Source organism: Malaclemys terrapin, chromosome 2 (genome assembly GCF_027887155.1).
Source record: "Malaclemys terrapin pileata isolate rMalTer1 chromosome 2, rMalTer1.hap1, whole genome shotgun sequence".
Lineage (NCBI taxonomy): Eukaryota > Metazoa > Chordata > Testudines > Emydidae > Malaclemys > Malaclemys terrapin.
The window spans coordinates 242,126,593-242,152,194 of record NC_071506.1 but is presented as its reverse complement, the minus strand read 5'-3'; the positions used below and the strand labels follow the sequence as shown (position 1 = coordinate 242,152,194).

Genomic DNA, 25,602 nt, shown 5'->3' with positions numbered 1-25,602 from the left:
CTGGGGATTACAGTAGATCACAAATCTAATATGAGCCAAAAAAAGAAAAATATCATTCTGGGATGTATTAGTAGGAGTGCCAGAAGCATGATGTGGGAGATAACTGCTCTGCTCTACTCCGTCTTCAAACATATTAAGGGATGTTACAAAGAGAACAGTGATCAATTGTTCTCCTTCACCACTGAAGGTAGGACAAAAAGTCGTCAATTTAGTTTGCAGCAAAGGAAATTTAGATTATATATTAGGAAAAACTTTCTAACTATAATGATAGTTAAGTACTGCAATAGACTTCCAAATGAGGTCATGGAATCCCTGTCATTGGAGATTTTTAAGACAAGACACCAGTCAGGGACGGTCTAGGAATACTTGGGTCCTGCCTCAGCACAGGAAGGGTTGAGGTCCTTTCTAGCCCTATATTTCTAGGATGCTGAGCTGTCTTGTGAACAATTTTAGTTCAGACTACAGGAATGCAGAGCAGAATTCTTCTTTTCTGGATAAACCTACTCCTCAGTAAAGGCTATTTACATGTGTAGTTTGGTGGGAAGTGGATTTGAGCCATTTAAATTTTTTGAGAGCTAAAAACATTTTATAATGCTTTAAAAGAAGTTTAATTTCTTTCACTCTTCAATAATTCAAATAACAGCTGAAGAATGTTTCCTCATTTTCCATAAAATTTTACCTCTGGGCTAAGAAAACACGTAAGGATAATTATCCAAAGGATGTATTTTCAGAATGTAAGGATCATGTGAAAAGAAGGGTTATAATGAAACTTCTGATGTAATGTTATCTATAGTGGCCAGGTTACAACTATAAGACATGCTGTAGAAACACTGCATAGAACCAGAAGTAAATACTGAAATAACAAAAATAAGAGAACATGTTATTTAAAGTTCTTGCTCTCTGTGTACTTTCAAAATGGAATAATCAAGCCATTGTTTAATAATAATGCTCTTCACTTCTATACCACATTCTATTTAAGGGTTCCCACGCATGACATTAAAATCAAAAGATTTTAAAAATCCAGTTTATTTTGCATCATTTATGTGGTTACCTTTCTGCATTTGTCTCAGCATAGACAAAAATCAATGAAGTCAGTTTCACATTTGTTCATATGTCAGTTTCACTTTCAAATTCTCAGTACTGTAATATTTGCAGAAGAATGATTAATTTAAAGATTGAATTAAATATTGACACATTTCTATTGGTCTGAGGGTCTGTAATTGTTTTAATAAAATCTAAATTTTGGGCTACATAGGAATTGGTATTCTGGATCAGACCCATGGTCCATCTAGTCCAGTACACACTCTCTGATGGGGCCAGCACCAAATATTTCAGAGGAAGGTATAAGAAAACTAGCATTAGGCCGCCGTAGGACAATGTCCCATTAGATCTCCACCTTCTAAACCCTTTAGTCAGAGATCAGCTTAAACCTTGAAGCACGAGGTTTAATTTCTCTTTCAACATTTTTTTTATATTAACTATAAGAACAAATGACAACTAAAATGCTAGAGTTTGGACTTCCTGGCATTTAATTACTGTTTTAAACCACATAAGTGCTTAGTGGTTTTCAGCCATAAATACCAGAAATACATTCACTTGGAAAAAAATACTCACCAGCACGCATAATGGATAGGTGCCCAATGGTCACTGTCTAACTGGTTGACTGAAAAGTTGTCATCTAGAAGGCGACTAAGTAATTCAGAGTCTCCTTCACAAGCACTGCGATGAAGAGGGAAATCATCTACCCATTGGCGCTCTCTAGTAATTAAAAGCAAAATATGAAAAAGATGCAACTCACTTATATTTCAACAATCAAACAAAGAAATATAAAAATGACAATTTATGGGCATCTAATGATGTGCACAAAGCACAAGCAGCTAAAATGCGTCAATGTTTATACAATTAGAACTTAGGTAGACAGATGGCCAGCCATGACTAATATTCATCATGCTAAGAAACATGCATTTTAGTGTTGCCTCGTCCTCCAACTGTCCCCCCCACTCCACCTTACATTTGTTTGTTTCACCAATCTGTTGTGTTGTGCTGCAAACAGTTTGGGGACTACTTTTTATATAAGTCTTTGTGCAGTCCCTAGGGCAATGGGGCCCTGCTTCCTGAATGGGGCCTTAGACACTACTGTAATATGAATAAATAATATAAAACATAATTATATAAGTGTAACAGTACTTGTCTTCCGTGACACTGCTCATGCTGCGTTGCCACTTTTCTCGTTTTGGAATCTGAATCTTTGAATAGTCTGGAGCTCCAAGACCAAAGTATGGATTTATAACCACTTTATCAACCTAGGAAGACAACATAATATTAAAAAATAAAAAAAATAAAAAAAATAAAAAAAAAGTCTGAAAACCTTCTCATTGAGACTTCAACAAACCAATTGGAATTACTTGTATGTTCTGTGGAACCAATGTAAACATAGTACAGTAACTCCTCGCTTAGCATTGTAGTTATGTCCCTGAAAAAGGCGACTTTAAGCGAAACGATGTTAAGCGAATCCAATTTCCCATAAGAATTAATGTAAATGGAGGGGGGTGGTTGGTTAGGTTCCAGAGAAATTTTTTTCACCAGACAAAAGAGTATGCTATATATATATATATGTATACACAGTATAAGTTTTAAACAAACAATTTAATACCGTACACAGCAATGATGATTGTGAAGCTTGGTTGAGGTGGGTGGAGTCAGAGGGTAGAATATTTCCTAGGGAATGCCTTAACTGCTAAAGAGAGAGATGTGCATTGCCCCTTTATGTACGCTGACCCACTCTAAGAACATTGCCTTTTTAGATCAGCAAGTTGAGACAGCAGCTGCTGCCTGCAAGATCCCTCCGTCCTGAGCCCTGTCGTGTCTCCCCCGTGCTCTATGGAAATGGGGTAAGCAGGTGGCAGGAGCAGGCGGGAGGGGGACACCCTGATATTAGCCCCGTCTTCTCTCCCCTCCCCGCCAGCAAGCAGGAGGCTCCGGGGAGCAGCTCCAAGGCAGAGGGCAGGAGCAGCACATGGCAGTGGGGGGAGGGACAACTGAACTGCCAGCAATTGATAGCCTGCTGGGCGGCTGCCACAGGGAACTTAGGGGCGCGGGGAGCTGATAGGGGGGCTGCTGGGGACCTGATGAGGGGGCTGCCGGTCCACCCTGGTTCCAAGCCCCCACCAGCTAGCTGCAAAGGGCTGCTCTTTCTGCAAGCAGTGGACAAAGCAGGCGGCTGCCAAACGATGTTATAAGGGAGCATTGCGCAACTTTGAACGAGCATGTTCCCTAATTGATTAGAAATGAAACAACGTTAACAGTGACGACTTTAAGTGAGGAGTTACTGTAACTTGTTGCTATTAAGGGGACAGATTTTCAAATTCGCACATTTGAAAATCAAATCTGGCCACAAGCATTGGACTGAGAAAACCTATGTTAAAGTTCAATACATGATTATCAAATCCCTTTCACAACTAAAAGGTAGTTCATACTACAAAACTCTTACCCTGTTGGTATACTGAAGATCCGACCCAAACAAAGGGTTGTAGATACACATATCTGCTTTCTCCAGCGCCAACATTTTGCTCTTTATTTCTAATGCAGTATATCCCATGTGTAGAGAGCTCTCCGTCTGACCAGGTTCAATAGCATATGCAGGGTTTGAAACATTAGTTTTAATCCTCTCAAGAGGAGATGGTCTGAATAAAGCTGGGATGGAATGAGATTGTGTATGTCGTTCATCTAACCACCTGGAGAACAGAATGGAAAAGTCACACTAGTATTTTGAAGATAAATAAAGGCTAATTTTTTAGCCACATTGGGTACACCACTTTTGGGGAAGTCAAAGGTTGTTGTGTGCATGAAGAAGCTACAGAATCAGGCCCTAAATCTGTTACATGAATTGCTCCTCTGACTCTAAGGAGTGCTTTTACTGACACGGAGGGAGGGACCTGCCCCCTGTTTAGGTTAAGCTGGGGTGAAACATAGGGCCATTCACACACTCCTCTTGCTGATTTTGCCACCCACATATGCATTGTGGGGCATAACTTAGGGCAAGCATTTGGTCTTTATCTTCTGGAGAATGCCTTGGCATTTAATTGCTGATTTAATGTTGTCGTTCTGTTGATCACTGTGGGCTTTTGGGGCTTTTTTTAGGTCAAGTCATATTTGTGTGTGGATCTCTCACATACTGTAATATACAAGTTTGGGGTGGACATCATCTTTGCAGGGGAAAAAATTATTTGGTTATTTAGGCCAGGATGAGAGGGAGATAAAGAGGGATATATATACCAGAATTGTGGTATTCACTGTATAGCTAGGATGGAAACACTCACAAGCAGAGGCTGCCTTAGTCTGTCTCAGTGGCAGCTCTGGCTTTTTGGCCGCCCCAAGACAAAACACGGGGCGGCCAGAACGGCAAAGCAAAAAACAAAACAAAAACCTGAGGCGCAGCCAGAGCACAGGTGTAGGGGGACCGGCTGGAGGGGGGGAAGGGGAGGGAGCAGGCGGAAGAGAGAGAGAAGGGGGCAGCCAGGGCTACAGCAGGGGTGCTGCCACGCGGCCCCTCCTGCTGCGTCGCCTCCTGCTGCCTGCCGCGAGGGCTCTGCTCTGGTCGGCGGGGAGGAAGGAAGAGGACTGCCCAGTCCTCCGCGCCGCTGCCCCCTACAGAGCGGCCGGAGTAGAACAAGAACAAGAACAAACAAACAAAAAGCGGCCATGCCGTCCTAGGATTGGGCAGAATGCCGCCTCCAACAATCTGCCGCCACAAGCACCAGCTTGCTCAGTTGGTGCCTGGAGCCGGTCCTGGCTCTACTCTATGGGAGCGGAGTATGGCTTGCGGTCCAAACCATGTGTCCAAACATGGGTAGACTGGATGGTATCTCTAGCTGGGTAGTTTCTTCTGACTTTGGGTTCTCCTAGTCAGGACAAAGGGTGTCCTGGACATCAGCTACCCTTTGCTGCAAAGAATACCTTAATTCCTTCCATTTGTTTACAATATTGTTTATTTGGTATAAACTGTGCAATAAACTGTCCCTGGCTTGTGAGAAGTCTTTTGAATAAGTACCCCATTAGATGGCTAAGGCAGGGGTCTCAAACCTCCCCAATGTGGCCCACGGGGCTCCAGCAGTTTTGGAGCCAGGTCTCTCCCTTGGCCCCACCTGCTTCCCCCAGGCGCTCCCCCCTCCCCCCCCCCAGGGCCTGGCAGCACAGTGGGGCTGAACGGCATCTGCCTGCTCGCTCCAGGGGCTGCTGGCCCCTCCCTGTGGCCTTGGGGCAGGGCTATGCTTCCACACGCTGCCCCTTCTCCAAGCGCCCCTGCAGCCAATAAGAAGCTGCGGGGGTGATTCCTGGGGGCAGCAGCGCACGGAGGCCCCCCAGCCCACCCAGAGTCCCAGGTAAGCGCCGCACCCGACCCCCTCCTAGAGCCTGCACCCCCCTCCCCCTTCCCACACACCCCCTCCTGCCCCCAAACTCCCTCCCAGAACCTGCACCTCTTCCCCATACCCCCAGCCCCCAAACTCCCTCCCCGAGCCTGCACCCCCTCCCCCTTCCCACACACACCTCCTCCCACCCCCAAACTCCCTCCCAGAGCCTGCAGCCCCTCACCACACACCCCCAGCCTCCAAACTCCCTCCCAGAGCCTGCAACCCCACCCCCTCCTCCTGCACCCCCACCCTCTGCCCCAGCCCTGAGCCTGCACCAGCACCCAAACTCCATCCCAGAGCCTGCACCCTAGACCCTCTCCCCCACCCAAACTCCCTCCCCTTCTGCACCCAAACTCCCTCCCAGAGCCTACATCCCAATACCCTGCCCCAGACCTCCTCCCCCACCCAAACTCCCTCCCAGAGCCTTAGGCAGGTGGGGGGCAGAGTTTTTTTTTTGGGGGGGGGCGGAGTTTTGGTCGGCATGAGTGATATTATTGGTCCACTGGGAGGATTTGAGGACTGGCACTGGCCCTAAAGTAAATTGAGTTTGAGACCCCTGGGCTAGGGTGTTAAACTTTTCAGAGCTATTTCTTCAGTCTGTCTAAAGACTCAATTAGATGACATAGCATCAGTTACATTCTGTTCACATTTCCAAGGTTTTCTTCACAACCATAAAATCTGGAAACAAACATATTAAATGGAAGCTTAGATTCTAGGGCATCCATTCAATGACAGGTAAGTTTGACAATTACCACTGCGAAGCAGACAGAAACTGTTATGACTATCAGTGCTAATAAATAAAAAAATAACATATAACTTATACTTTGCTATTGTCTTTGGCCCTGATCCTGCCATCATTTATGCATGTGCTTAGCTTCACTCACATGAGCCGTTCTATTGAATTCAATGTTTGTAGAACAGTTCAAACAAGCCACACCAGTATTTCTTCATTTTTGAAGATAAAATGAAGGACTGATTGTTTTACCACTGAATGGAACAGCACAAGTAAAGTTAAGAGCGTGTGTGTTTGCAGGATCCGAATTTAGGAGTGAGACACTTCTAAAATCTCAAAAAAAAAAAATGTCTTTGCTACACGGAGCTAAAGAAGTCAGTCTCACCAAAAATATGTGGTTAGCCAATTTCCAAAATATTAGAAATCAGATTAAAGTAATTATCTGTAAATTTTCATAATTATCTAATTTAAAAATACGTGCTGGGGAAGACACGCTATATTATTCAAAAGTAACAGGTTTAAATCCTAGTTTAAGTGCAAATCTCAGTGCAATCTAGACTATGGAGATGCTAAGGTGATTTCATTATACTCTGGCAAATGTTATTAGTTTATCATTAAGATTATCTATATAAGATGTAGGTATTATTAATATTCTTCCATATCACTTCTAATGAACTAGAAGTGAACAAGCCTCTTTTTGGGAACCTCTAGATCAGGGAGTGACGTGGGCTGAGGGATGTGGCTGACTGCGGCTTCCCGCAGCCCCCATTGGCCTGGAGCGGCGAACCACGGCCAGTGGGAGCCGCGATTGGCCGAACCTGTGGACGCGGCAGGTAAACAAACCGGCCCGGCCCACCAGGGTGCTTACTCTGGGGAGCCGCGTGCCAAAGGTTGCCAATCCCTGCTCTAGATTTAAAAAAGTATAACGATCTTCACCTCAAAACTATCTGGTGTGAAAAATTACAAATCAATCCTCAAGATTTGCTTTTTTTTAAAATAAACTTACTAAGAAAAAAACATGCGATATCACCATGATTTCCTTCTCAGTGATCACAAGACTGCTGTAAAACAGATCTAATTTTTCATATTTGCAGACTTCCTTGTCTATTTTCTATTTCTAACCCCGTATTTCTACTAATGATATTTCTTACTTATCCAAGGCTATTAACATTCTAGCAGTGAGTGTAGCAAAATGAGTGCTGGATTCGCTGCAGACCCTCATGATGTCCTGTAAGCAGTAGAAAACTGGGCATCCAGGACTGTATGCGTATTTTGTATTATCTAAAAAGGAAAGAGAAACAGAAAACTCTTCAACAGCAACAAAAATCCTGTTTTCCTCTTTTGCAGTTATACAATTTCAGCCAAAAGAGATGATATTCTATTTTTAGACTATGGTAGATCAATTTTTCCCAAATGGTAACTGATACAAATTACATATGCGGTGTTTTTGTAGTGGTTTTGGTCCCAGGATATTAGAGACACAAGGTGGGTGACGTTATATCTTTTATTGGACTAACTTCCAAAGCTTCTCTCTCTCTCTCACCAACAGAAGTTGGTTCAATAAAAGATATTACCTGAACGACTTTGATTCTCACAAATTACATACCAATTTGTATGTAACAAAATTCAATCCAATAAAGTTGCCCTAAATGTATTATAAAATGTTCCATTACTGTCCCACCATTGTGATCATGTTCATTTTCTGAGTTACTGAAAAAAACTGTATACTGTACACTGCTGAAGGAAAAATAACCTGTTAGCTTTGAAAAAGACCTTACGATTCAAATGGTGTTTATTTGTCAACTTTCACTTTCAAAGCATATCACAAATAGCAAGCGAACATGTTTCCCCAGTAAAACACAAAAAACTTCCATAATATTTTAAATGTATTTTATAGTCCCTTATTATATGAAATATATTTTGCCTTCAGAGACCTACTCAGTATTCCTTACTCAGGCAAGAATGCCCCATTCACTTCCATGGGGACTCTTCTCTCAGAAAAGTGCTGGAAAAGATCCTTTTTTTAATATTTACTTGTATAAATACAGTAGCCTTTGTAATAAAATTTGTTTTCTTGTTTCTTAATACCAAAATTAACCATTAGTAAATGTATTGAATATATAACAAAATATTGCACTGGGTCTCTAAAAATGCAACATTTTATTTTTTAAAAACTTTGATTCTCTTTAAACTTTGACTAACTACATTTCTCCCCTGTTTTTAGGCATCTGAAGAAACAGACAATTATGGATCTTTATCAACCTCAATCTAATTCTTCCAAACCCAAATATAAATATCACAGCAGTTAACATTTATATAAAATAAATATGTAAATTCTTTAGGAAATAAGGGCTTAACTTTCTCTAAAATACACACAACTTCAGGAATTATGTTTTAAATATTACCTTTGACAACAGTTGGAACAATGAAAAGAGAGGCTTCCCTGCCCACCTTCTCTCCATCAAGAGGAAATTTCTTCATTAACACTACTCGCTTTCCTAACATATTATTAAAACAACAAAGGAAGTCAACTGAGTGTTGGATGGACAAATGGTTGGCAGTTTGATTCTTCCTGGTTCTCAGGAAACAAAATAAAATATTATTTTCTGAAAACTGAGGAAGCAAATTAAATCTGAATAACCCTGAGCAGCTGCATGAATATATGTGCAACTCAACACACATACACAGATTATTAACAGGTAAAGAATTACCATTACTTTCAATTTCTCTTCATATGAATTTTTCCCATGAACCTAATCATTGCCATTGCCCTTCTCTAAACCAGCTCTAAAATCTGTAATATACTTTTTTTAATGGGGTGTGCAGCAACACACACAGTATTCTACATGAAAGAGAACCACCAATTTATATAATGGTATTATGATGTTTTCCATATTATTCTCCATCCCATCTTTGTGTAACGCAACACTGATTTGCCTTTTTGACATCAGCTGCAAATTTAGCAAAGTCTTCACCAAACTGTACACTGTAATGCCCAGATTATTTTCCTGAGTCAATCCTGTTAAGTTAGAACCCTGTGAAGTGTATCAGTAGTTCAAATTTTTCTTTCTATCATGCATTACTTTACATTTATTAACATTGAATTTAAGTTTCATTGTGTTACCCATTCACTTAGCTTGGTAAAACCCTCTTAAATTCCTCATAGTCTTCTCTGGATTTGGCTAACCAAAATAATTTTGTGCCAGCTGCAAATTTTTGCTACTTCACTACTTACCCCCTTTTCTAGATTGTTAATAATTATATGACCATGGTATAGCTACACCAGCAAAAATCACTCTGGTGTAGAAGCAATTACACTGGCAAAAAGGTGCTTTGGTATAACTTACACCATTCAGAAACAAAATGAGCTATACAGACAAAAGCACTTTTTGCTAGCACAGCTATATCATAAAAAAAAAAAAAAAAATCACATCCCTACTCAAAATGGCTATGCCAAGAAAACTTTTAAGTGTAAACGTGGTCTATTAAACAACAATGGTCATAATATAGAACCTTGAGGCACTCTGCCATTAAGCTTTTGCCCTGATGAAAATGGATTATGTATTCTTAACTCTTTGTTTCATATCGCTCAACCAGATTTTGATCCATGACAATACTTTATCTCTCACTCCAGAATTACTTAGTTCCTTTACAAGCTTCTTGAGAGGAAACCTGTCAAAGGCCTCGATACAGTCTAAATAAAGTATATCAAATGGTTACCCTTTATCCTCTATTTTACTACCATGGACAAAGAATTCTAACAGATAAGTGAAGCACAAATTTCCTTTGCAGAAACTGTGCTAGCTAGATAATATTATATTGCGGATCCAGATGTTTTATTATAACTTTGACAAATTTACCAGGTATAGTTTAAGGCTATCTGGTGCATAATTTTCTGGATCATCCCTAAAGCCTTTTTTTAAATTGCTAATTTTTAAACTGTGATTAAGGTTGTGTGCACTGTAATTTAGTTTTTCTAAGTATTTAGAAACTTAGCTGTAAAACTCATTTTGGACTGAAATATTGGTATGGGCACACAAGGTCTCATGTACGATAAACTTGTCAGAAAAGTTTGGGGTTTTTTGAGGGTTTTTAAGACATTTAGAAGTAAAAGGAAAATAAATGACAGCCTGAGGGTTCAGTTGCATGTTTCTGTTTGCTGATCTTAAAATAGAGCTTGATTTCTAAAACAAATATTGTTTTATTACTTCCTTTAACTGGCCTATTTGAGTAATACAATTATTATAGAGACACCAATACCAAATAAGGAAAAACAATGCTCACCTTTGATACCTTGATTAGCTGGTGAAATTGGTTTGGTGGTTTCTACTACATAATCCAAGATGCTCTGGGTTATCTCAGTGCCTCCCTGAAGTTTAGTTTCCAACAAAACTTTCTTTCTCTTTTTCTTTTGTCCTTCAATGGGAACCTCAAGCAACAAAATCTTGCAAACAATAAAATTAAAGAATGATTTAAGAATTACTGAAACATTACTTTTATTTAACAAGCGGACTAGCAAATTTTTGTTTTTAATTAACCAATTGTAGTGCTATGTGCAAAATTCTCTAAATAGCAAGGGTATGTGGGACATTCAACAGATACTGTAAGTGATTTTGAATGTACTTTCACCTGACTTTTCAGGTCCTCAAAGTCATGGATGGCCAACTCCTATGTGACATTCTACTAAGCATTTTACTGCAGACTTCACAACCATCATGAACTCTGCTTGTGGACAAATCCCATGAGTCAGCAATCATTTACAGAATGTATTCCTTTTTATATTTTTAGTATTTTTCATATTGCAGAAGCTGGAATGTGTTTCATTAGGCAAAAATTATGCCGTTAACTATATGATGAATGTTTGATTTTTCTTATTTGAAATCCTTTGATATAAAATAATAAAAGTACAAAGTCATTATACACAGGGCTTTTTATTTATAAAATGGGTATTATAAAAGGAGAAGCATAACTGGCCAGTAAAGATTCCACATTTGTGGGATCTTGGTGCAACTTCACAAATTGGTCCTTGGTAGTCAATTGTAAAAGCAGTGAGAAAATTCAGAAAGTACTAAATGCAAAACAGCATGTTCTGGAAGGTCATCTTGGCCACCAAAGACACAGAAACGGGAAAAGCCAAGATCCCAATCTTGTATTAAGATCTATGCAGCACAGAGATCCACCAATATGCAACATGATAGGTGACTTGGTCTTACCCTAAAAGACCTGACTCTGTTAACACTTGCACAGAGGTTGTAGGATCAGATTCTAAAACAGCAACTGTTTGACATGTTCCTGTCAATATGCTGCGCTGAGGTTTGATTGTTGATTTTAAGCACAAAAAAAAATGTAATTTAAAAAAACCACTTCAGAAACTTAGAAGAATGTTACCTGATTTTTTTCTAGTATATGTTGTGATTGTGGCATTTGTTTAAAGTATAACATAATACATTATAAAAAGAAGAACAGGAGTACTTGTGGCACCTTAGAGACTAACAAATTTATTAGAGCATAAGCTTTCATGGACTACAGCCCACTTCTTCGGATGCAGTCCACGAAAGCTTATGCTCTAATAAATTTGTTAGTCTCTAAGGTGCCACAAGTACTCCTGTTCTTCTTTTTGTGGATACAGACTAACACGGCTGCTACTCTGAAACCTGTCATAATACATTATAGTGTTTTGGTATTTGCTGGGTTAGTACACTAGCCTGAAACAAAGATTCAGCTCCCTCCTCTGCCACAAACTTCCTGTGTGACTGTGGCCAAGTCACTTAGTCTCTCTATGCCTCAGCTCTCACTCTGTAAAATAGGGATAATTATACTTCCCTATGTCACAAAGGTCTTTCTGAGGATAAATAAATAGATAATAAAAGAGTGGGACACCCCTACTATGGAGCTATATAAGTATCTAAGATTGCTCAGATAGTAAATCTCTTTTTATCTATCTAAACGGAGGGTTAATTACGGTTTTTGTTTTTCAATTATGTTATTTTTTTCATATTTTCAAACTTTAATCAAAGAAAGTAAAAAAAATTGTTTATACTTCATATGATTTAGCTCGATATTCCCGAGAATTCAGGCTAGCAGTAGTCTTTGGACGAATCACAGCAACATATGCATCTCCTATGTTTTCTGGGTTTCCCATGGTTTATTCTTTTTCATTTATTACTAGAGACAATTAAATAAACAGAAGTAAAAGGTTAGATTGAGGAAACAAGATAAAAACAAACCAAATATATCATACCTTAGCATAAATAATTATATTCACTGATGTTTTCTATTTAAAACAGGTTATTCATTTTTTATTATCTGGAGAAATTGTTTCAATAGTTGTTACAATTCATTTTCCTTTTCATGCACTAAGAGAATGTATCAATGAAAAACCCCTACACTGTACAGAATTAATATGAATAAACCTCTTCATTAACTTATTTTTATATTTAGGCTTGGAAGGATTAGATTTTTTTCTTTTGGATAAGTGTCAGTGAACCTCGATTTCACCATGCACACACAAACTGATGAAAAAACATTACATCAATAATAATTGAAATTTACAGATAGGTAAAGTAACAAAAATGGGAACTTATTTGAGTTTGATTTTAAGATATTTACTTTGCAAATTTTGACATGTGACATTGACAATTTGTGTTATAATGGTTGTAAAGCCAACTTTTTGAATATCAGTGGGTACTATCATTAAATAATTGTCAGATGCCCCCACAACTGTGAAAGTTTAAATTGATAAAAATAAAAAAGCTTAAAAACAAACATCAATATTATCCATTGAAATTATAATTTTTAATTTTTTTTTAAATACAAAATAAAAATAAAATTCTTCCAAGCTTATTTGTAATATAAAGATGACTGTATCTCTTTCAATGAGCACGTAGCCTCCACACAGTAGAATCTCAGAGTTACAAACACCTCAGGAATGGAGGTTGTTCATAACTCTGAAATGTTGATAACTCTGAACAAAATGTACTGGTTGTTCTTTCAAAAGTTTACAGCTGAACATTGACTTAATAGAGCTTTAAAACTTTACTGTGCAGAAGAAAATTGCTACTTTTAACCATCTTAATTTAAATGAAACTAGCACAGAAAGTTTCTTTACCTTGTCAATTTTTTTTTTTTTAAACTTTCCCTTTAGTAGTTTATGTTTAACACAGTACTGTACTGTATTTGCTTTTTTTTCGGTCTCTGCTGCTGCCTGATTTCGGGTTCCAAATGAGGTGTGTGATTGATAGGGATGTAAATGTCGTTAAAGAAGTACCCATTTAAACTATTAAAATTATATCAGTTAACCATTTAACTGATTCGGGCCTCACAATGCCTAGGATGGCACATCTCCCCTCCCCCCATGCCCCGGAGAGATGGGGAAGGGCAGCTGTGCTCATATCGGGGGTGACACAGCAGGCCTAGCCAGGAGGGCCTGGGGCAATTGAGGGGGCCCAGCACCCCCCTCACATCCTCAGTACCCAGGGCCGCCCGGGGGGGGGGGGGGGGCGGGGGCAAATTGGGCAATTTCCCCCAGGCCCCGGGCCCCACAAGGGCCCCCACGAGAATATAGTATTCTATAGTATTGCAACTTTTTTTTATGGAAGAGGCCCCCAAAATTGCTTTGCCCCAGGCCCCTTGAATCCTCTGGGCGGCCCTGTCAGTACCCAGGAAAAGGGAGAGCAGCCCAAGGTACCTAGTTCGTCCTGATGTGGCCTCCATAGACGTGCCGTAAGACCTCAGCAGCGGCTTCCCTTCCCTTCAATTATCAGCTGAAGCCACAGGATTGACCAGTGTTCTGGCCGCCTCCACAGCTAAGCTCCTTCCAGTGGCTCAGAGGGAGGCAAGGGACTACTTTACCTCCCCGACGGGGCCCGCAGCCTAAATACGCTCCCCTTGCCCCGCTGGCCACTCCCTGCGAAACCCCCAGACTGGTGGTTTGCTCACCCTACTTCCCTGTGCTGCCAGGCATTTCTTGGCCTAGTGAGTGGTATCCTTCCACCTGGGTCTGTGTAAGTATTTCCCCTCAGGCCAATGGGGCTTAAGGGACTGCTTTTACCAACTAAGGGGTGTACAGGACCCTCCTCACCGCTGGGGCGAAGACCCCGCTGGGGTTAGAGTGTTAATAATATCAACTCAGCCTCTTTAAGAGGGGGCTGGGCTTTCAGTGACCTCTCGTGATACCCACCCCTTCCTGATTGCCATAGACACCTCTTGCCAGCATCCCAAAATGGTATCTCTGCTGCAGGAGAACCTGTCTGAGACCCGTGCACAGGCCCCAGCCTCCAGCAAGGACTTCTACCAGCTGATCGCCACCCAGAAGGAGGTGGGTGAACAAAGGAGGGTTAATGGTTTGACTAATACTTACATTTTAACTATTTAACCATTTAATATTTTACATCCCTAGTGCTTTACCAGTAAGTTCGTTACTCTGAGGTTCTACTGTACAATAACTCCTCACTTAATGTTGTAGTTATGTTCCTGAAAAATGTGACTGTAAGTGCAACGATGTTAAGTGAATCCAATTTCCCCATAAGAATTAATGTAAATCGGGGGTGGGGGGGAGGGTTAGGTTCCAGGGAAGTTTTTTTCACCAGACAAAAGACTATATTATATATATATTTTATACACAGTATAAGTTTTAAACAAACAAGTTAATACTGTACACAGCAATGATGATTGTGAAGCTTGGTTGAGGTGGTGGAGTCAGAGGGTAGAAAAGGGTGGGATATTTCCCAGGGAATGCCTCACTGCTAAATGATGAACTAGCATTCGGCTGAGCCCTCAAGGGTTAACACATTGTTAATGTAGCCTCGCACTCTATGAATGGAGGAAGGGGAGACAGCATGGCAGACAGAGACACACAGTGTGTGTGTGTGTGTGATGCGCATTGCCCCATTAAGTACGCTGACCTCACTCTAAGAACATTGCCTTTTTAGATCAGCAAGTTGAGACAGCAGCTTCTGCCTGCAAGATCCCTCCGTCCTGAGCCCTGTCGTGTCTCCCCCGTGCTCTGTGGAAATGGGATAAGCGGGTGGCAGGAGCAGGGGTGAGGGGAACATCCTGATATTGGTCCCCCCTCTTCTCTCTTCCTCTGCTGGGGGGGGGCTGTCGGTCCACCCTGGTTCAGTGTTTTCCCCAGGAATTGAAATTAGGGGGGTGTTTGAATTTATGGGGGAGGGGAGGTCAGGGCTGATGAGGGGTGAGACCGTGAGGGTGAAGGTGGGCTGTATGGCACAATAGTAAAAACTGAAAACTGTTTCATGACCATTTTATTAAACTCATGTTTTGAAATCATCACACAAATTAAAGTTGGCTACTCAAGCATTCTGTGAAGCACGACATCTACAACCTTCTTGGTTTCTTGTTATAATTTTGCACAACTCTGTTAATGAACTTCTTGAATGCAACACGTTCATCTTTGGTGGCTTCTTGTGTGTCCAGTACTTCCATTGCTTCAATTGATATGCTCTTTAGTTCATTCACATGATCAGGCAGAAGGCAACTTCTTTCAGAACACAAAATTCTATTCAATGATGAAAAAGAACACTCAACTGTAGTTGTTGTGACTGGGAATAGCAAGAGATGAATTCCTACTTCTTTCATCCCAGGAAACATAGCATAAAGATCAGGTCGAGCCACTAGTGATGATAAAAAAGAAGTTGAAGTCAAATCTTCATTCATTCGTCGTATGATACTCCACTCTGTGTTCAAATTTTCTATTCTGTCCTGAGCACATGGCAACCCCATTGCTGGTAGTGCCTCACTTCACTCAACTGTCAGTGTTTTATAGGACAGGGATCTGTTAAAGCTACTTAGAGGTTGAGCAGAATCTAGAAGTCGCTGTTGTAGATTTTTAAGAATAAAGTCTGTGTACTTTTTCAGTTGTCTTAAACACTTCTTGTCCTCTTCACTTAAGGATTCAATATAAATGCCTTCATTAGTCAACTTCTGGACTGAAGTCTTTGGGCAGGTCTTCATTACCCACTGGATCGGCGGGCAGTGATCGATCTACAGGGTCAATTTATCGCATCTAGTGTAGACGCAATAAAATCGATCCCCGATTGCGCTCCCCATCGACTTGCTGCCGTCCACACGGCCAGTAAGTCGACCTAAGATACGCCCACTTCAGCTACGCTATTTGTGTAGCTGAAGTTGCGTATCTTAGGTCGACTCCCCCCCCCACCCCACTAGTGAAGACCTGGACTTTGCTTCTTCCAGTACTTTTTCAATGGATAGCTCTGATTGATTCCAAATTTAGCTTCTATTGCTGGACAAAGATCTACTACTGTTGTAGCAGATGCCTGGATGGTATTGTTTAATTACCCAAGTGGTTTCAACAGTAGACTTACAAGAGAGACAATGGCAATAGTCTTCTCTGAATGTAGTAGCAAAAGTAATCCACCAGCCTCACTACTTAGATCCATCCCATCTTGGTAGATACTTTCCAAAGTAATATCGGCTGGAGTAATTTTAAGACAACAGCCAAAGATCGCTCATGAGAAAGCCAGAGGGTTTTCCCAGGTTGGACTAATTTGAACTTCAGTCTCAGTGTATCTTCTATATTTTCCAAGATATTCAGCCTTTTTGGACTCTTGCTGAAAAAAGAATATAATGAAGACATTAAATTTATAGCTTTTTAAATGTCTTTTGAAGAGTCTGCAGCTTGTACTAGCGCTAGTTGGAGTAGATGACCTCTGCAGTGTGTATAGGCAGGGCCGGCTCCAGGCACCAGCTTCTCAAGCAGGTGCTTGGGGCGGCTGCTCCGGAGAGGGGCGGAACGTCCAGGTTTTCGGCGGCAATTCGGCGGACGATCCCTCACTCCACCTGGGAGTGAAGGACCTCCCGCCAAATTGCCGCCGCAGATTGCGATCGTGGCTTTTTTTTTTTTTGGCTGCTTGGGGCGGCCAAAACCCTGGAGCCAGCCCTGTGTATAGGAGAGATTAGGGTTACCCTTTTCTCTGAGCAAAGCTTGTACTTCACCAGGTCTTCCAGAGAAGTTTGCAGCTCCATCAAATGCACAAGCAGCCATCTGCTTGGGGTTCAATTGACAAGCATTTAATTCTTCTAAGATGTGGGTTGTCGCAGATGAAGACTGTGTCTTCTATAACTTGAACATCTAGAAATGCATCTACTGGCCTACCGCTGACATCAATATAACGTACACAATGACTTAACACTTGCCCATTTGCATCTGTGCATTCATCAGCCATGTATGCACATTTTTTGAATGTGGTAAGAGAGGTCTTCACTTTTTCAACTGTTGAGTCTTTCACTGTTGCACCATATGCTTCTAGCCAGTCATTTGAGTTTCTTGCAGAAAGATAGTGAGCATTTGCTGGTCTTGTTCAGAACCAGTGTTCAACTTCAGGATGAACAAGTGACAGTGCACTTAACATTGGTCTCCAGTTTGTAGTGTGTGGTATCACTTGCTTAAATAGAAAGTATGATGCCACACCCAGGTTTGTTCCCATGTCTCTTGAGGTTCCACCCAGCTCACAGTGATTTCAGCTGAGCTCTCAGTGGGGGAACCTTGCTGCTAGTGCAGCCTGGGCCCTCTCTTCCACTTAGACCAGATTATCAGTGATTTCAGCTGTAGCTGTCACTTAACAAAACAAAAGACTATCTATGGAGCTTAATCAGCTCTGTCTTTAAACAGTGGAGAGGGGCAGGTCAAATAATACTTGTGACTCAGGCACCCCATCAAGCAAAACACCTGTCCCCACACTCTCTCTTGATGCCCTCAATCAGCACAGGCTAAGTACAGTTCTACTGTCCTTTACTCATACAATAAGAATAACAACATTTAATTCCCTCCACCCCCGCATTCAACCCCAGCCAAAATCTATCACTTGGGCAACACAGCTCTGTTTGCTGGATATCTAGGTAAATTATGTGTGACTATGGGTATGTCTACACTACGGGATTAATCCGAATTTAGATAATTCGGATTTGAGAAACAGGTTGTATAAAGTCGAAATGAGTGCGGCCACACTAGCACAGTAATTCGGTGGTGTGCGTCCAAGTACCGGGGCTAGCGTCGATTTCTGCACCGTTGCACTGTGGGTAGCAATTCCATAGCTATCCCATAGTTCCCGCAGTCTCCTGCGCCCATTGGGATTGTGGGTTAAGATCCCAGTGCCTGATGGGACAAAAAACATCGTCGCAGGTGGTTCTGGGTACAGCCTCACTCCCTCCCTCCCTCCCTCCCTGCATGAAAGCAACGGACGGCAGACAACCATTTTCGCGCCTTTTTTCCTGGGTGGGTGAACACTGCAGACTCCATACCACGGCAAGCATGGAGCCCGCTGAGGTCAAGACAGCACTCATGAATATTGCAAACACCTCGCGCGTTCTTGTGGAGTTTATGCTCAGCCAGGACCAGAAAAACGAGGCGAGGAGGCAGCGGCGGCGGCAGCGCAGCGACAAGCATGATGAGGACATGGACACGGACACGGACACAGAATTCAGTGAAACCACAGGCTCCAGTGCTTTGGAGATCATGTTGTTAATGGGGCAGATTCTATCCATGGAACGCCGATTCTGGGCAAGGGAAACAAGCACAGACTGGTGGGACCGCATAGTGTTGCAGGTCTGGGACGATTCCCAGTGGCTGCGGAACTTTCGCATGCGTAAGGGCACTTTCATGGAACTTTGTGACTTGCTTTCCCCTGCCCTGAAATGCCAGAATACCAAGATGAGAGCAGCCCTCACAGTTGAGAAGCGCGTGGCGATAGCCCTGTGGAAGCTTGCAACGCCAGACAGCTACCGGTCAGTCGGGAATCAATTTGGAGTGGGCAAATCTACGGTGGGGGCTGCTGTGATGCAAGTAGCCAAAGCAATCACTCAGGTGCTGCTACGAAAGTTAGTGACTCTGGGAAATGTGCAGGCTATAGTGGATGGTTTTGCTGCAATGGGATTCCCTAACTGTGGTGGGGCAATAGACGGAACCCATATCCCTATCTTGGCACCGGAGCACCAAGCCACCGAGTACATAAACCGCAAGGGGTACTTTTCAATGGTGCTGCAAGCACTTGTGGATCACAAGGGACGTTTCACCAACATCAACGCGGGCTGGGCGGGAAGGGTTCATGACGCTCGCGTCTTCAGGAACACTACTCTGTTTAAAGGGCTGCAGCAAGGGACTTACTTTCCGGACCAGAAAATAACCGTTGGGGATGTTGAAATGCCCATAGTTATTCTTGGGGACCCAGCCTACCCCTTAATGCCATGGCTTATGAAGCCATACACAGGCAGCCTGGACAGGAGTCAGGAGCTGTTTAACTACAGGCTAAGCAAGTGCAGAATGGTGGTAGAATGTGCATTTGGCCGTTTAAAAGGTCGCTGGCGTTCATTATTGACTCGCTCTGACCTCAGCCAAAGAAATCTCCCCATTGTTATTTCTGCTTGCTGTGTGCTCCACAATCTCTGTGAAAGTAAGGGGGAAACCTTTATGGCGGGGTGGGAGGCTGAGGCAAATCGCCTGGCTGCTGATTACGCGCAGCCAGACACCAGGGCGATTAGAAGATCACACCATGAAGCGCTGTGCATCAGAGAAGCTTTGAAAACCAGTTTCATGGCTGGCCAGGCTACCGTGTGAAATATCTGTTTGTTTCTCCTTCATGAAAACCCTCCCCCTTTACTGACTGATTTTCTGTAAGGAACCCACCCTGCCCCTTCCCCCAGCTTTCTTTCAAACCAAATAAAGTCACTATCATTTAAAAATCATTTATTCTTTATTAATAGATTAGAAAAAGAGGGAGGGAACCCGGGTGGTATTTGGGAGGAGGATTGCTGGGAAGGAAAAAGCCACAAAGAAAAGGTTAAAAAAATGACAGCCTTTTGCTTGGGCTGTCTACTGGGGTGGAATGGGAAGGTGTACGGAGCCTCCCCCCCCGCGTTCTTACACGTCTGGGTGAGGAGGATACGGAACATGGGGAGGGGGGAGGGTGGAACAGGGGCTGAAGCGGCAGTCTATTTTCCAGCAGCCGTTCCTGAACCTCCACCAGACGCCGGAGCAGCCCCAGCGTTGCATCCTTCATCCTCTGGTCTTCCTGCCGCCATCTCTCATCTCGATCGTCTCTCCTCTCCTCACGTTGGTCCCTCCTCTCCTCACGTTGGTCCCTCCTCTCCTCACGTTCACTGACTTCTTTCCTATACTTTGAAACTGTTTCCTTCCACTCATTCAGATGAGCTCTGTCACTCCTGCTGGATTGCATAATTTCAGAAAACATGTCCTCCCGCGTCTTCTTCTTACGACGCCTTATCTGTGATAACCTTCGGGATGGAGGAGGGAGGCTTGAGGAATTTGCAGCTGCTGTAGGGAGGGGAAAAAAGAGAGAATTGTTTTAAAAGCTACATTTTGCAGAACAATGCTTATACTCTTTCACGGTGACCAACACTGTTCACATTACATAGCACATGTGATTTCTGTGCAAGGTCGCATTTTGCCTCTTAATGCTGAGTGCTTGTGGCTTTGCTGCTAGAGATCACAGGTCTGGGCAACAGAATTCGGCTTGCATGCGGCCATGGTAAGCCATTGTTTTACAGCTTCTGCACCCTCCTTTCCCACATACCAAGCATAGCCTGTAGAGTGCTGCAGAAGCCTGGCCAATCTCAGCCAGTTGGGGGGGGGGCAGTGTGGGGGGGGCTTGTCTGGGCCCCTTCAGGCAAGTAGAGTGCTGCGGTTTTTCTGTTAACATTCAGCAGCACCAGAAAACAAACTAACCCCCCCCCCCGCCATGAATTCTCTGGGATGATCACGGTACCCCTCCCCCCACCACATGGCTGGTATCAGGGAAGATCCCTGCAGGCACCAAACTACCCCCCCCCCCCGCCGCCGACCCCCCCCCCCTCGCCATGAATTCTCTGGGATGATCACGGTACCCTCCCCCCACCGCGTGGCTGGTAACAGGGAAGAACCCTGCTAGCCAAACGCGGAAAACTTCAGGGCCAATTTCCCATCTGCGCTTGGCTAACTGCAGGGAAGGATTTATTTTCCGCCACAGGCAAACAGCCCAGTAGGAACGGCCACCTCTGTCCCCTTAATTAAGTTCCCGTATTTCAACCAGGTTACCAGGAGTGATATCACTCTCCTGAGGATTACACAACAAGATAAAGAACGGATGTTGCTTGAATGCCAGCAAACACCGGGACCATACGCTGCTAGGCTTTGTCAGGCAATGATACCAGATTACTTGCTGCAAGCATGGCGTGGTCAAGTGTCCTACCATGGAGGAGGGAATAAGGATGCACTGCCCAGAAACCTTCTGGCAAGGCTTTCGGAGTACCTCCAGGAGAGCTTCATGGAGATGTCCCTGGAGGATTTCCGCTCCATCCCCAGACACGTTAACAGACTTTTCCAGTAGCTACAGACTTTTCCAGTAGCTGAACTGACCGCGAATGCAAAGTCAGGCAAAGTAATCATTAAAAACCGTTTGCTTTTAAAACAAGTTTTATATTTTAAAAGGTAAACTCACCTGAGGTCCCTTCCATGGGGTCAGAGTCTTGGGTACTGGCTTGGGAGGGTACTTCAGTCAGGGTGAGAAAAAGATCCTGGCTGTTGGGGAGAATGGAGTGCTGTGTGCTCTCTGCAAGCTCATCCTCCTCCTCCTCCTCCTCCTCTACCCCATCGGCAGAATCCTCAGGCGTCGAGACTATCCCCGACCCAGAATCCACGAACAAAGGTGGGGTAGTGGTGGCAGCCCCCCCTAGAATTGCATGCAGCTCGGCGTAGTAGCGGCATGTCCGCGGCTCTGACCCGGAGCGACCGTTTGCCTCCTTTGTTTTTTGATAGGCTTGTCTGAGCTCCTTGACCTTCACGCGGCACTGCTCAGAGTCCCTATTGTGGCCTCTCTCCATCATGCCCTTGGAAATTTTTTCAAAAGTTTTTGCATTTCGTCTTTTAGAACGAAGTTCTGCAAGCACTGAATCCTCTCCCCATACAGCGATCAGATCCAGTACCTCCCTCACGGTCCATGCTGGTGCTCTTTTTCGATTATCAGCCTGCATGGTTACCTGTGCTGATGAGGTATCTGTGGTCACCTGTGCTCTACACGCTGGGCAAACAGGAAATGAAGTTCAAATGTTCGCGGGGCTTTTCCTGTCTACCTGGCCAGTGCATCCGAGTTCGGATTGCTGTCCAGAGCGGTCACAATGATGCACTGTGGGATAGCTCCCGGAGGCCAATACCATCGAATTGCGGCCACACTAACCCTAATTCGAATTGCTAAAATCGATTTTGGCGCTACTCCGCTCGTTGGGGTGGAGTACAGAAATCGATTTAAAGGGCCCTTTACATCGAATTAAATGGCGTCGTTGTGTGGACGGTTACAGGGTTAATTCGAATTAAAGCTGATAAATCCGAATTAAAGTCGTAGTGTAGACCAGGCCTATAAATACAATCTGGTCCTGAAGCCTTTCCCCTCAGCCCCCAGCTCATCACATGCTTACAAATCATAATTTGGCCAACATCACCGAAATGAATGCACTGACATCGTCATAACAACAAAAGCTGTATAAGGAAGCTAGTCTATGCTCATACTTTTCAAATCTATTATACTTTTTTAGATACACGTATTTTATCATACACTTTATATGCTTTTAAAGTATGTATTAATGTTTCAATTTCAATTCAAATTTCCAAACAATCACTAAATTGGCAACACTGCATGTAACTAATTCACAAAACTGGGGCAGGGGGAGGGGAAATTCAGAGCGGGTGTAGGGAAATCCCTGCCCTGGTTCCAAGCCTCCACCAGCTAGCTGCAAAGGACTGCTCTTTCTGCAAGCAGTGGACATAGCAAGTGGCTGCCAAATGATGTTATAAGGGAGCATTGCGCAACTTTAAATGAGCATGTTCCCTAATTGATCAGCAATGTAACAACAAAACAATGTTAACCGGGACAACTTTAAGTGAGGAGTTACTGTATTTTGTAATTTGCCAAAAGCCTGAGCAACTCTAGAATCTTTGAAGGTATAAGCAACTGATAACTCCTCCCAGTTTTTAAATATATCTATGCAGTGTACAATTTATATACCCTATATTATAAATACCACATTTCCACCAATTCAAGAACTGAAACCTCAAGAAAGAGCCTGAATCTCTATTCTCCAATGGGAAGTAGAACATTCTTACCGGGATCCCAAATAACAGAGCTGTGAAAAATAAGCTCTAAAATGAAATATTCCTTTTACTTCAGTGGGGCTCTATGTGGAGACACACGTATACCTTACAATTCATGGCAGATTGGAACCATATTCATTCCAACTGGTTGAAAATTCTTTCTGGACCTCAAAGCTGTGATTACTCTTCCTTACATTAAAATAGATTATAGTGGCACTCCCTTATAATCCTAAAACTGCAATAAAATTAAATAAAATGAAAAAAAATCTACAAAAGCTAACTAGTTCTACCTTTATAATCTAGAAACAAGATAATCTCTGGTCCATTTCAGATGATCTTTTCCCTGACCCACAACTGAAAACCCTTTAATTACCTATGATCAATAAATATAGATTATATGCAAATTTGTCTCACCACAAAATGGAGATTTTATCATTACTATTTATAGTTTGCAGTGCTGCTGCACCTCTTTGGAGGATAAATAGAGGACTTCAGTCTTCCATGCATTCAATCCAGTATATTTTACCAAGATAAGGTTACCTGAAAAATGCAAAGGGAAAAATGCAAATGTGAAATGTTATAAACGAGATCATGATTAAAAATGTTTTTCATCATTATGACAATTCCAGAATTAGATAAATTCATGGAGGATAAGTCTATCAATGGCTATTAGCCAACATGGTCAGGGATGCAGCCCCATGCTCTGGGTGTCCTAATTTCCAGAAGCTGGGAGTGGACAACAGGGGATGGATCACTCGATAATTGCCCTGTTCTGTTCATTTCCTCTGACACTGGCCACTGGGCTAGACAGACCATTGATCTGACTAAGGGCTTGGCTACACTTGTGAGTTACAGCGCAATAAAGGAGCCCCAGGCACCCTAGCTCATTCCCCATCCACACTGGCAAGGCACGTAGAGCGCTCTGTCTGTGCGGCTACAGCGCTGCTGGTACTCCACCTTGTTCGAGAGGAATAACGTTTGCTGCGCCTTGGCTACAACGCATGGGCGTCAGTGTGAACAAGGTGTTGGGTTACTGCGCTTTGATCGGCCTCCGGAAATGTCCCATAATCCCCTTAAGTCAATTGGCCACTCTTGTCATTGTTTTGAACTCCTGTAGGAATGCAGAAATGCCCTTTCAAAGCTCTGTTTCTGACAGCTGGCATGCAAGCCATTAGTGTGGAATACTGTGTGTGTGAGAGAGAGAGAGAGGCGGGGGGGAGGAGGGGTCTGCTGCTGTCTGAACTTACAAGACAGCATGCTGACATGCTCTCAGCCCCCCAAAACCCCACTCTCTCTCCCCCCACATATACACAACACACTCCCTGTCACACTCCACCCCATACACTCCCCATTTTAAAAGCACGTTGCAGTCACTTGCATGCTGGGATAGCTGCCCATAATGCACTGCTCCCAGTGCCACCGCAAGTGCCACAAAAGTGGCCTCACCAGTGCGCAAGCAGCTGTCAGTGTGGACAGACTGCAGAGCTTCCCTACTGCGCTTGCCGAAGGCTGGTTTAACTCACAGCGCTCTAGCCATGCCCTATGTATGGCAGTTTTTATGTTCATGTTCTGCTAGCTTGAAGATATCAAAATTAGGATTGGGGTAGAAGTCTTTAAATATTGAATTGTATTACAGTAGCATCTTTGAACCCGATCAAGCATCAGGGCCTCATTGTGCTAAACGCTGTACAGACATGTAACAAAGACGACTGTCAGCTCTCTGGAACAGGAACTATCTACAAGACTGACCAGACCCAACAGGTGATAAAACAGACAAACATAGTTGACTTGGGTGGAGAGGATGAAGTAACAATTAAATGAAGAGAGTTTAGCAGAAGTCATAGTTAAGGTTAAGATTTTGTCATGGTTATTTTTAGTAAAAGTCACAGACAGGTCCCAGGCAATAAACACAAATTCATGGAGACCTGTGACCTGTGCATGGGGGTGAGAGGGCTGACCGCTGTGGAGGCTGAAGCCCGAGCCCTTCTGCAGTGAGGTGCCTGACAGCCGAGAGTTCCGCTGCACGAGGAGGGTGGGGGTGACAGCCTGGAGCCCCACCGCTTGGGGGCAGGACTGAAAGATCTAGCCCTGCTGCATGGCTGAAGCTGAAGAAGTCATGGAGGTCCATTAAAGTCACGGAATCCGTGACCTCCATGATGAAATCATATCCTTAGTCATAGCACATCATTTACCTAACAAATGCCAGATGGGAGTAATTGGTAAGCATTAAAGCACAAGTATTTTGTAAAGGAGGGATTTAAAGTGGTTTTCTAGCAGGATGGATAAAAGTTGATTTAAAAAAATAATTGAATTTTTTTTTATTTAAATTGGATTTTTACTTA

At 43.1% G+C, this 25,602-nt stretch overlaps 1 protein-coding gene across 1 annotated transcript in view; it reads right to left on the bottom strand.

The window, feature by feature from the left end:
* KRIT1 (KRIT1 ankyrin repeat containing) overlaps positions 1-25,602 on the bottom strand; it is a 62,815-nt gene that overhangs the window by 29,845 nt on the left and 7,368 nt on the right. Inside the window, exons 2-9 of the mRNA XM_054020476.1 lie at positions 23,675-23,800; positions 12,185-12,309; positions 10,429-10,588; positions 8,550-8,642; positions 7,296-7,425; positions 3,491-3,734; positions 2,188-2,303; positions 1,615-1,758 (exon numbers count right to left, since the gene is read on the bottom strand). Coding sequence (XP_053876451.1) covers positions 1,615-1,758; positions 2,188-2,303; positions 3,491-3,734; positions 7,296-7,425; positions 8,550-8,642; positions 10,429-10,588; positions 12,185-12,286 — 989 coding nt within the window. The 5' untranslated portion in view covers positions 12,287-12,309; positions 23,675-23,800. The remainder of the gene's footprint in view (positions 1-1,614; positions 1,759-2,187; positions 2,304-3,490; positions 3,735-7,295; positions 7,426-8,549; positions 8,643-10,428; positions 10,589-12,184; positions 12,310-23,674; positions 23,801-25,602) is intronic.